The sequence below is a fragment of the Cebidichthys violaceus genome, unplaced genomic scaffold (assembly GCF_023349555.1).
Source record: "Cebidichthys violaceus isolate CVI_PGR_0920_01 unplaced genomic scaffold, fCebVio1.0.p SCAF_8, whole genome shotgun sequence".
In the NCBI taxonomy this organism is placed as follows: domain Eukaryota; kingdom Metazoa; phylum Chordata; class Actinopteri; order Perciformes; family Stichaeidae; genus Cebidichthys; species Cebidichthys violaceus.
In genome coordinates, this window is record NW_027176964.1 from 17,002,650 (window position 1) to 17,014,317 (window position 11,668).

Consider the following 11,668-nt stretch of genomic DNA (forward strand, 5'->3'; position numbering starts at 1 on the left):
CCAGCGTCAGTAGATCTACATCTCAATGCGACGGTTCTTTAAGTTAACAGCATTCACATGTGAAGGAGGAGTGCAGAGAAACGGAAGACGGTTCTTCTTCTACAGTATACGTAAATAAATAACGCTTGTGTGTTTCCCTCCACGGTCAGCCCGGCGCTCACACCGGTACCGACGCCATCACCACAATCAGCACAACGAACGCCGCGGCCACAGGAGACACGGAGGAGAGGGACACAAGGCCAGAGAGGACACACACAGCTACTACTGAACCAAATAACACAACGCTCTTCAACGGCTAGGTGCTAACCGTGGCCCATAAAGAAAGACAGTAGTCCAACTCATTGCCATTCCTTTTCCTACTTCTACTTTACTTCTCCTGATGAATAAAGGGTTTATTACACTAACATACAGTTGATCTCCGTAAACGCCTATCCCTGAGTTTGGGTGTTTAGTTCTTCCTTTAACTGAGGTCCATGCGAACACTAACTCTAACACTAACTCTGATTAACTCCATACGGTCGACCCTCCTCCCGTCTGTGAACTAAAGCCCTCTCTGTCGGTCAGACTAACAGCAGCGTTGTGAGCGTAAGAGAGAAACGTAGAAAAGTGCGGAGTCACGTTTTGTTTTGTTGTTGCAGCTATTTGCCCGTTCTACATGAAACACGATTCATCCTAGTATTCCGTTAGCAAAGCACAGGTGTAATTGATGCAAGTTAGCGTTCGGTCCCCGGTGAAGCTGAGCTTTTCGTACGTGTCCTGTAGCGTTACTTTCTCCATGCAGCCCCTGAATAGATAGTTTTACTCCACTCACATGCTTTTTTTCTTCTAATATTTGCTATGTTTGTGTTATGTTGCTATTTATTATGAATTGTTCGCGAGTGAATATGCTTTCTTTTTTTACTTATACTTCAGAGAGCCAATGTAACAACCTTTTTCTATTCCAGTATATAAATCAAACAATCAACAATACATTCAATTAATCATTTGATTGCGTCTAATCTCTGTACTGTAAATATTGCGGTGTTTGTTTTTGGCTGATCAATAGCTTGAAGTCGTCTTGCCCTCTCTAGTGAACATGTCCCACATAGACAGTGAGGATGGGACTACTCAGTACTTTCTTGAGATAACCACTTGATTGTATCTGAATCGCTAAACACTTTCGATCTTTGCACGGCTATATTTACCTGATGGGTCACTTTTCTTTTTGTCTTTGGTCCCTTTGATATTTGATCATCCACTTTTTTTGGTGTTCTTATGACTTTTTGTCCTGCTGTTGTATTCCATTCTTAATAAAGTGAGAAAATGAACAACAAGCATTTCTGGTGGTTTTTTTAAAATGTATTTTGTATTTAAGCCGACAAAACATCGACCGATGTTCAGCTTCAAACGTGCACATTTAATGAGCGATGCTAGCAACACTTCATAACAATTGGTAGATATTTATGGTCCCCAGAGGATGAACCAGGGGCAGAATTTTAATTCTAATGGTCGTAACAAAAATATTCCATACAGCAAAAAGGATTTGCACTTAAAGTACCCTAAAATCTGCCCTAAAACTCTGAGCAATACACATATCAAAATATGTATTTATAGTAAAAAAAGAGGCTTTTAAATACAAAGTTGTCAAAGGAAGACATTTGACACTTCTTTAAAGATGATAGATGATGGTATGTTGGCACTGTTCAGTCACTAAACTTCAGTGTAACGTGGGGAGTGAATTGCATTTGTTTCATATAAAGATTTTACAAAGAATATACATCCAACACTAACATCTGCTCGGTGGTGAGAACATTCTCTACGCACATATTAGTGAATGAGGCCCAATGATGACACGGAGTTCAAAGGGACTTGTAATTGATTACATCTCAGAGCCCTAAAGAAACAAAATGACTTTCAACGACTAAATGAAAACGTCAGACCATTAATGTAAAGATCTCTGTTGAGCTGCTTCCACTGAGCATCCCTGTGGTTCTCCAGCATCTTCTGGAGACACACTCGATCATTAAAAGATCTAAATTATTTCATTGGACTGTGTGTACAGGCGGTAGTGTGTTTCAGGAGCACCTCTCCTCACCTTGATGTCCTCGTCTTCATCCGGTCTGCCGCTCCTCCTCCCCCCCCGACACCTTCACTCTGAGAACAACGAAGACGACAATGAGTTCCTAAAAAGGGCTCCGAACAAGACATTTAAGACAAGTCGACGCATTTGTTGTACAGTTAGAAGCTGTGCATACGACACTTTGCCTTCCACACGTTTCATTTCAGAAGGACCTTCTAACAGAGGGGTGATTACGTGTTTTTACGTGTATTTGGTTGTAAATGCCTGCTGCGTATTCTCTCCACCGTCAAAACAAAATGCCCACAACCTCTGAGAAAGAAGGATAATTTCAACCCACCGTGTGAAAACTATACATGCTATATACGAAAATGACACTTTGGAACCAAAAACTGAAAAAAAATAATTTCATGTCATGTGATCATTTGTGTGGTTGTGGCTCACCTAAATCCAGGGTCCACCTCTTATCAGTTTGAAGAGTTAACTGGGACAGCAGTTCACGGCTCATGAGGCGCAACCTGCTCAGGATGGAACATTAGATCTATGATCAACATCCACACCAGGCTCAGGTGATCTGTTCCCTACTTCAACACAAAGAAAAGCCCAATTTAATGCTCCATTTGTATTTATTGTACAAAAGAAAGTGGCACAAGAAACAAACAACAGTGAGATGCAGTCACGACTAGAGCGGACATCGATGATGGACAGAACTACTTTGATAATTAAGTTTGAGGATTTGCAACATACAGGAACCAGCTGGAGTTTTTCCATCATCTAATCCTCCACTTGATTAGCATTATTAGCAACATTAGCATCGGCTATTAGCTCCCTTATCAGCATCTTTTAGTTATTCAGCCTTTTAAGCAATCGGTGAATCTTTTTCTGAAAAAAAGGTCCTTAGATTTGAAAACAATGAAAACGGTCAAATCTAGATATGTAGAAATAAAGTTCAAGCGGTGGAGTTGATAGAAACTGTATGGTCCAGGTCAATAGTCTTAGTTTGGGAAGATACCAAGCGGATATCTGCATGAGTCACCTGAACGCTGATGACAGACCTCAACTCCATCAACAGCCTTCTTATCAGAGTCCAATAGTCCATGCAGGGAGTGCTGCTGCTGCCTGAGGTGACTTATTTTGAACGGCTGACTCAGAGAGTGATGTTTTTTAGATTTTCTTTGGGTTTTAGGTTGAAAAATTGCGTTTCGTGCAGTTTGTGTCCCCAGAAAACACGAGCCTCGTCTCAGCGTGAAGTATTCCTCGACAGTTCGCGGCCGCTGTGTGGTCTAGTTCTTCTTCTTCCCGCTGTTGGTCTGTCCCTGGGGAACAGCTTTCATAAAATAAGTGGGGTTGGTGTGGCAGCGCAGGGCCAGCAGAGCCGGCACGGCAGCCAGCAGCACATTTAGGGTGATGACAGGCCACCATTTGTCTGCTGGGACTCGGTAGGTGAAGGGAGTGCGGGAGTGCAGAGATGCTCCGATATGGCACCACTGGGTCTGAGAAAACAGCAGGAGGAAGGCAGCTTTTATGTTTTACTTTTTACAAGGAATATAAATAACAGCAAAGACATAAATAACCACGGTTACCTGAGCCATGGCCCCGGCAAAGAAGATGGTCCAGTCCAACATCCAGGTGCACCCAGGTGTCTTCAGACCATAGATGAAGACGGTCAGCAGAGGCAGAGCGTAGAACAAATACACCAGCATCTGCAGGAGTGATGCACCAAAAATGTATCATTGTGAACCAGAATATTGAGTATATCTGGTTTAACGCGGTGAGCTTTTCTCCAGACGCACCATAACCCTTGGAAATCCAACTGGGTCCTTGAGGTAGGGCTCGTACTGGTAGATGTAGGTGAAACAGGCGTCTAGAGGGCAGTCCAGCACCACCTGCAGCAGAGCGGCAGGAGTGAGTTACAGCATCCGTACTCTGGAGTTCATTCAGAAGCAGAAATGTTGGACAGATTTAAAAGCTTCCATGGAGGTTTACTCACTAAGCCTCTGAATACAGAGAAGGCCATTGCTCCAAGCGACAGAACAGATAGAAGCAGGTCAACGGGTCGGGACAGCAGACCCTTCTTCTGCTCCGCTGAAATCTAGTCAACACAGGAGAAACCTCAGTTAATGTGACATATTCACTCACTTAAATTACTTCAAGTGGTCATTAAAGCCTGACCAAGAGGCAGATTTTTACAATTTAATGTCCAGCTGTTAACAGATACAGGCTAATATCAAGTAAAGAAGCACAAATGAGTTGATCCCCTATGGAAGAGGTCCACAGCGTGGGGGTCAGGACCCAGACAAGGGGTCACGAGATCATCATCAGAGTGAGGAAAAAGGAAAAAACACACAAATGTCTGCTTCACAAAATGCTGCATATTTTTCATACTTAAATCGAATCTTCGCTTTTTCTCTTACTGCAAAGATAAATACTGTTTCACCTTTCGGTCCTGTGACAAAAGCTCAAATGAAACAATCTTAAAAAGGGACAAGGGTTGGACATCACTTCTCTATAGATCCGCATAATATAAATGTGTGAACTGCTGAGATTGACCTTGTCTGCTGGGATGACTGGAATCTCTCTGGGTCGACTAAAGAGCAGCGAAGCCGCCCAGAACGGCACCAAGAAGAAGGGGACGTTCCTCCAAAAGGCTGGTCGGATGTTGGACCCGTATTTACCTGCACGAATGAGAAGATCAGCGATAGAAACGGACACAAACGACGTGGAGGATGTGATGAATCAAATGCAGGCCGTCTCTCACCAATGACCACCCCTGGGATGTGAACAATTTGATTGGCGATGGATGAGCCCGCCCACAGCAGCCCCAGGCTGCGATAGGACTTCCTGCGTGGACAGAAAATCGACAGGTCTCGTCAGAGGACTCAGTGGACAACAGAGCGGACGGACGTCTGACGGCGATGCCGCAACTCACCCTTTGAACATGCGGTGGATGATGGTGAGGAAGAGGACGAAGTGAAGGACGCCTTCCCAGTAAGACATCATCACAGCATAGGCGGTGCTGAGATGAGGCTCGCCCTGAAGAGACGGCATCACATGATGAATTTTAACTTTAGACACATGACAGCCCGACACACAAACCATTGTTAAGAAGTCGTCTCGGGCAGAGAGGGGGAGGGTTTAGCTCAGTGTGGGTCCTCTTACCATCTTTATGTAGAAACCCATGAAGCCGGAGATGAACCCATCCTGCTCCAGAGCATTAGTCAGGCCCACCATGCAGCTGAAGGAAAACTCTGCAAATACTGAACAGAAACAGGCACGAAGAGGCACAGTGAAAAAACAACAACACCTTTATGTTCACCGATTAAAGCGTCCGGTAGTTTGGTCGTACCATAGAATAAAGGGTCCACCTTCATCTTGTTCGGCACACTGATGAGGAGGACAATGAGAACTAATCCCAGGACGACCATTCCCATTCCCAGGATAGGAAGAGGTCTGAGGAGCAATGGAGGGAGGTCAGACATCAAGAGACTGGTCGAAACTTGAAATAACTCTTAGTTGCATTCTTGATTGTACATTCATACTTTCATCAGAAAAAAAAAGGAGGTGAGAAGTGAAGGATTATGGGTTGTAGATAACTCCATTTCATTACATAATCTTTTAGATTACTAAAATACTTTTAGAAGTGTTTTACATCTTCTACATTTGAGCCTTCAGGCTGACATGTGTTGTCTTGTGTTGGCTTTAGGAATCTCACCAGCAACTTAGAACGAGGTTACCTCTGGATAAACACGCTGGACCTCCTCTTCCCTCAGGCCGCATTATAAGCCTATTAATGTGAGCGGCTTTAGGCCCGCTGAGCAGCGCCTCCACACAGCGGGCCGAGAGGACAGTGACGTTACTAGAGGACAGGCACACTTACTCCTGGAGCGCAGGGACGTTGTTCATGGCGTACAGAACTCCAGGAGCCAACAGAGACAGGATCAACACGCAGACTTCCATCGGCGGCCTCATGGTTGACACGTTGCTGTTTGACTTCTCTTAGAAATAAATGTCCACCTCAGAACGCGTCTGTGCTAAACACGCGCGTTTGTGAAGCGAGGCATGTTAGAAGCCAGCGTCCTCTCCGCTAACGCTGACGGAAGGTCACGAAAAGCAGCGTCGCCCCGCTGCCGTCTAGTCCCTGATGAAACCGCGCCGGTGCTCCGGTGCGTCTGCTATCTAGCGGGTCTCAAAGTTCAACACGGGAGGAGTCACGTCCGATGAGGGACACTTTAGAGGGAGATCGTGCAAAGTGCAGATAATGGACTTCGTGCGTGATGCGTACAAATGTGTGTCATTGCGAAAACAAGCACTTTGGTATTTCTGGCCGCAATTGATCAGTTCAGCCTATCTGCTGTAAAGCACTCAGATCATACAGTCTGCTGCCGTTCAGCCTTCAGCGTGCTTGTACCGACTGCCACCTGGTGGAGGGATTTACAGGGATTTACCGTGTTTAAAGGTCTTTCCTTCATTCCCTACACCTTTTGAGCTTCTGATTTCAAATGTCATCCAGTTCATGAATAGTGAGTAGATGAGATGAGTCTGTAACAGGAACACAATGCTGCACGTGTTTGCAGTGTTGTCTGGGCTCCTGAGGCCCCTGTGGCTCGGTTGAGGAGCCATCTGTCCTGTTTGATGTAAGATTAAGAACTCCTCCGTCTTGATGTCTCCAGTCTTGATTAGTTTCTGGATTATATCTGAGAGAGAACATAAAGTTCAGAACAAGGATTATGTGTATTCAGTCCCTGGGGTTGTTTAAGTCATTCTTACATTTCTTGAGCAGTTTCTTCACAAAATACTGTCTCATAACTGCTTCTCTTCCTGCATACTGTAAAGAACGAGCATGTGCATTATGCATCACATCTTCTGGATGAAGCGGGCCTACATCTAATGCAACGTTATCTTCTGCAACAAAGCAGCTGAAGAGGATTACGCTGCTGCTGCTGCTGCTGCTGCTGCCACAGAAACTTAGTGGCCAGTGGAAAGAGAGAGCAGAGAGGGGTGGGGAGTGTAGAGGAGAAACGGACAGAGAAGCGATTAAATCAGACACACGGACAACCTTCGCCCGCGCCGCAGACGCAGCTTTCTGAAGTGACACGGATTCCTAAAAAGAGTCCACCCAGTCTGCAGCAATGCTGCACCCTTTAATCATCGCCATTGTGACCGTGAACACCTCTCTAACCGTCGTCTATTGGGCCTTCATGCTGAGCGATGCGTACTCCAAGTGGCTGATGGAGCAAGAAGACAAACCCAAGAAGGTGGTCACCCCGGCCTGAGGGAGTCCCAGTCGATATGACTCATTTGTTGGGTGTCTTGGGTTTTTATTTTGCTTAGTGAGCGAGAGCTGTTCAGCTTCTAGTGCTTTCTGTGGAGTCTGCTTTTGTGTTGATCTGCTTTCTGCGTCACCTGGAGACTAACTTCCACTTCTTACTGAACTGAATGGATCGTGCACGTGAAAGAGAAACCTCGTCTTACAGGTAATGCCTACGATTTTTCTAAAACTTTAGTGCAGGAAAATACATCAAATTGCATGTGTGCTCATCTGTGGTTTGTGTTGTAGTCGGATGTGTGGCTGTAGAAGACTTCAGTGTCAACAGGTACTGCAGCTGATGCTAAATGAGCTCCGTCTTCTGTTTTGCTGTCTGCTGACTCAGTTGAAAGGTGTCGCCGGTGACAGCGACAGTGTCAAGCAAATCCTATCATGGATTACTAAAGAGCACCTTGATGCTGACACAGGCAGCCTGACTCTCATCACACTCAGACAGACGCAGTCAGAGGCATCACACTGCTTCCTCATTACACCCATTCTTCCAATCTGTTCCTTTTTCTTTTTGTTCATCTGGTTCCTTGTTTTCCAACCAGGTTCATCATCCTTGTAAAACCTTTCAACTTCTACACAACATGACACACGTCTTCTATTTTGGTCTGCACCCGGTCTCTTGGTTCATCGTCTTTGCGAGTGTTGCCATCACCATCATAGAATGGCACTTTCTTGTTTCTCAGTTTTGCAAAGTTCCCGAGCCACGAAAAGATAACGATTCCAAAGAGTAGAGGAGGAACCTACGTCCTGACGCTCCGCCGAGAAGACCCGAGAGGAGGAGAACTTCTGTTTGGATCACTGTGTACCGGCCAGAGCAGCCACTTCGGTGAGCCGTTCTGTTTGCATGACCTTAACCTTCTGGACTGTGCTTGTGGTTATTTCCAGAGCCGCTTGTGAGCAACACGCGCCGATTCGGAAGTCCTTTCATTTACAAGTCAAAGACGAGATCAGCGGAGCGGCTTCTGTAGTCTTCATTACGAGGTAAGGAGTCGTACAACTTCACCGTAACATCCTACAACTTCCTTATCTCATCAACATGAGCTCAACATCGTCTCATCCTCCATTAGAAAGAGAGTCAATGTGTTTGTTCTTTGTCGTTGGATGATGTCGTTAAACCCATGGGGATATTTATCGGTCATATTTTTTTGAAATATCAGCATCTGCTCTGTCATCAAGCAAGAAATGAGCTGTGAATTATGTGACAGGAAATATGCAGAATATAAAAGTAGACCTGCTGTGCTTGGAATAATTCCAAAGCATGGGACCACATATTCCATGAAGTGATGCCACTTTAAACCCAAGATAAACTGGGTTTACTGTAATGTATGTTTCATATATATATATGTATATATATATATATATATATATATATATATATATATATACATAAATATATATATATGCAACTTAGTCATGGAGGACCATAAGCCTCTTTGCCGTATTACTGCCCACCTCTCCTCGCTCATATCTCTAATCCCTACAGATGGAAAGCTGATATTGCCCTGTGACAGACTCAATCCTATTAACTCTGTCTGTCCCACATTCACCTCTGGTCCGTCTCACACTCCTCGCTCCCCCTGGAAGTTTGGCCGAGAGCCCCTTTTCAAAAAACACGAGAAGGACCAATTGTGGGATTTAAGTCTAGACAAAAGATTAGGACAGTTGGCACACTTATGGTATCACATCTTTCTTGTCTGGTGAACTAGATTCTCTCAAGCACTATTTTGTGGCAAAGCGCTACAAGAAACCGGGTTTTCATTTGTCAACCATCTGTCATCAATCCCTCTTCCCAACTTCAGGAAATAATAAAATGTTAAAATCTTACTGCCCCCCCCCCCCCCCCCCCCCCTCGTCTCTGATGCACCTTTTTTCATCCGTTATTCAAGTTTTCACAGTGCGGCAAAGCAGCTCGGACCTGCAAGAAGACAATAAATCACCCAAAGAAACAGCCCACCACCGTCACCGTCACCACCGTCCTAGAAAGACAGTATCCACCTGTAACAATCAACTGTACCAAAGCAGCTAAAACCATGAACCAACAACCAGTTGAGTCCCTAAACGCCTCGGGAGGAGCTCTGCTTTTGAACCTCACACAGCTGGTGTTTGAGCGCCGACAGCTCCTCCAGCTGTCCAGGAGGAAGGAGGAGGAGGCCTATTTCGTGGACTACATGCCGCCGGCGAGAGATGCTATAACTCTGCCGCGCAATGTGATCTACGTCCTAGTCGGGGTGGTTTTGGTAATAGTGGCCACATACGCCATAGTGGGACATCTGATCAAAGATCTGTTACATGACCTAGCAGGTAACCCCCGGCTGGTGTCTCCTTCTCATCACTTTGACTCCTTTTTCCTTCTTGAGCTCTTGGGCCGAGGCTGCATCCGTGTTTTGTCTTTGACCTTTTTTTCCCCTTTCGGGTGACCATGTTGTTTGATGACTCTCCTTCACATTAACCCCGAGCAAACGTCAACCTTTCCAACACTTCCCTTGTTAGACCATCAAGGTGATTGACAAAAACTGAGTTCTGCCAAAGTAACAAAGGGGTACTCTGCTGATTTTTGACTGCACTTCCACAAAGTTGGGAGGCCAAACTATCCAGAAAACACTGGATCCTCAGGCTCCATGACAAGTAACCTGAAGTTCATATGTAACATTGGCGGAGTGCCTCTTTAAAAGACACACTGAGAAGTCACAGACAATCATCTACTTTCATTCTAACATGTTTTTCTCCTCACAGACTGGATTCTTGGCCCCAAACCAGTGGAGGATGACTCCGAGGAAGGCGGAGCAGAAATAGAAGAAGAGCACCGACTGAGCATTTGCAGTAAGCTGATGGAGAGAGACCGGCTGCAGATGGAGAAGGAAAAGGACGGACTGCTGCCCGGTTTCTACCGGGGAGACGGAGGCTGCCGCCGTCCGTCCGTCCCTCCTCCGCCGAGAAGCTCCGTCGCTGCATCACACCCCGGAGAGAGAAGAACGTCTATTCATAGCGTGACCTTCGCCTGCCCCGTGACCCCGTATGCCACTTCCCTCTGAGTTTCCACGTCAGCGTTCAGATCAGCTGTGGTTGCATATCTCGGTGCAGTGATCAGTGTTGCATCTTTGCTGTAGTGATGCGTAATGCTAAGTAATTTTAGTTTTATATAAAACACATGTTACAGTACAGCTTGTACTCATTTTGCTTAAGAAACAAATGCTTACTTTGATTACTTATTTAAAATGTAAACATGCTCCATTATGTCAGGCATTCCAAATATATTGCACTGTATCGTTTTTTTTCTCACGCTAAAATAATTGAATTATGCACGTAAACTTCAAGATGTTGATGTGAGCTGTAAAAATACATTTCATTTAAAAAACTGACATTTCAATCCAAAGATCATACAGTATATGTAATATGTATGTATGTATATGGCTATAGATGTATAACTTCCATGAAAATATCGAGAAAGCTGAGTCAAACTATTGTCATTTCTGTACGTTCTCTTCACCAAACAGTCACACGTGTTGCCGTAATGTACCGCGGAAGGAGAAACATGTCAGTTTGATTCGTTCTGGTGTTGGACTAAGCTTCTCTCCAGGAAACAAGTGAATAAAACAACAGTGCTGTTATGTCTTGTCCTTGTCCTTTAATCCATCTTACCTTGCTCTAATACCTGAGCAGTGACCTCATTTGTCAATGTCAAGGATTACTGTACATGAGTCATATTAAATACTATTGGATAATGATGTAAGTAGAAGATGGATGGATAGATAGATAGATAGATAGATAGATAGATAGATAGAAAGAGGCCCGTACAGAACGATGCATAGATAGATGTGCATGCTTTTCTATATGCATCAGATTCTCATTAGGAAAACTGCTCTCAGCGTCATTCCTCTGACCTTGACTACCTCAAGCTGCTGCAGCCGATCTACTTTTCACCTGCGCAGCTCCACAAGCAAACAGGAAGGTACAGCGAAACTAAATGAAACACTTGTCAGAGTGACTTGCTTGGTGCTGCCAGCAGTGTGAGGACACCCAGTTGAATTGGAGGACCGCTGCCTGCTGCTTTGCTGCAATGTAGACGTTTCTCTTCACGTTCTGCATGCAAAGCCTTTGTTGAAAGTACAATGTATGTTCATTGTGTTACATTATGTGAAGCAACGAGGTTCTTCCTCCTGATCCTTCAGACCTCAGTGCCGATGACTCTGAGATATTAAGTGGATTCCCAGGCTGACGGCAGCTTTGAAGACTCTCAGACAGCCCCGGAGGTGATGGAGGACAGCTCAAATGTCCGTTACAGGGAGGACGATGGG

General features: G+C 45.0%; 2 protein-coding genes and 1 long non-coding RNA gene across 3 annotated transcripts in view; 2 read left to right on the forward strand and 1 right to left on the reverse strand.

Annotated features, from left to right (window-relative positions):
- LOC137892557 (neurocan core protein-like) overlaps positions 1–1,313 on the forward strand; it is a 34,744-nt gene extending 33,431 nt beyond the window's left edge. The window contains exon 20 of the mRNA XM_068737802.1: positions 150–1,313. Coding sequence (XP_068593903.1) covers positions 150–268 — 119 coding nt within the window. The 3' untranslated portion in view covers positions 269–1,313. The remainder of the gene's footprint in view (positions 1–149) is intronic.
- A 1,350-nt stretch (positions 1,314–2,663) lies between these two features.
- On the reverse strand, positions 2,664–6,228 carry LOC137866126 (transmembrane 6 superfamily member 2-like). Its single transcript, XM_068701812.1, has 10 exons — positions 5,934–6,228; positions 5,403–5,506; positions 5,216–5,313; positions 4,986–5,089; positions 4,815–4,897; positions 4,607–4,731; positions 4,047–4,148; positions 3,850–3,942; positions 3,640–3,759; positions 2,664–3,549 (listed from the first exon to the last, which is right to left on the reverse strand). The coding sequence occupies exons 1-10, from the start codon at positions 6,023–6,025 to the stop codon at positions 3,340–3,342; spliced, it is 1,131 nt and encodes a 376-aa protein (XP_068557913.1). The 5' UTR covers positions 6,026–6,228; the 3' UTR covers positions 2,664–3,339.
- Positions 6,229–7,062: 834 nt separating this feature from the next.
- On the forward strand, positions 7,063–10,959 carry LOC137892558 (uncharacterized). Its single transcript, XR_011105422.1, has 3 exons — positions 7,063–7,530; positions 8,259–8,354; positions 10,107–10,959. It is a non-coding gene; the product is annotated as an uncharacterized lncRNA (long non-coding RNA).
- The last annotated feature ends 709 nt before the right edge of the window (positions 10,960–11,668 follow it).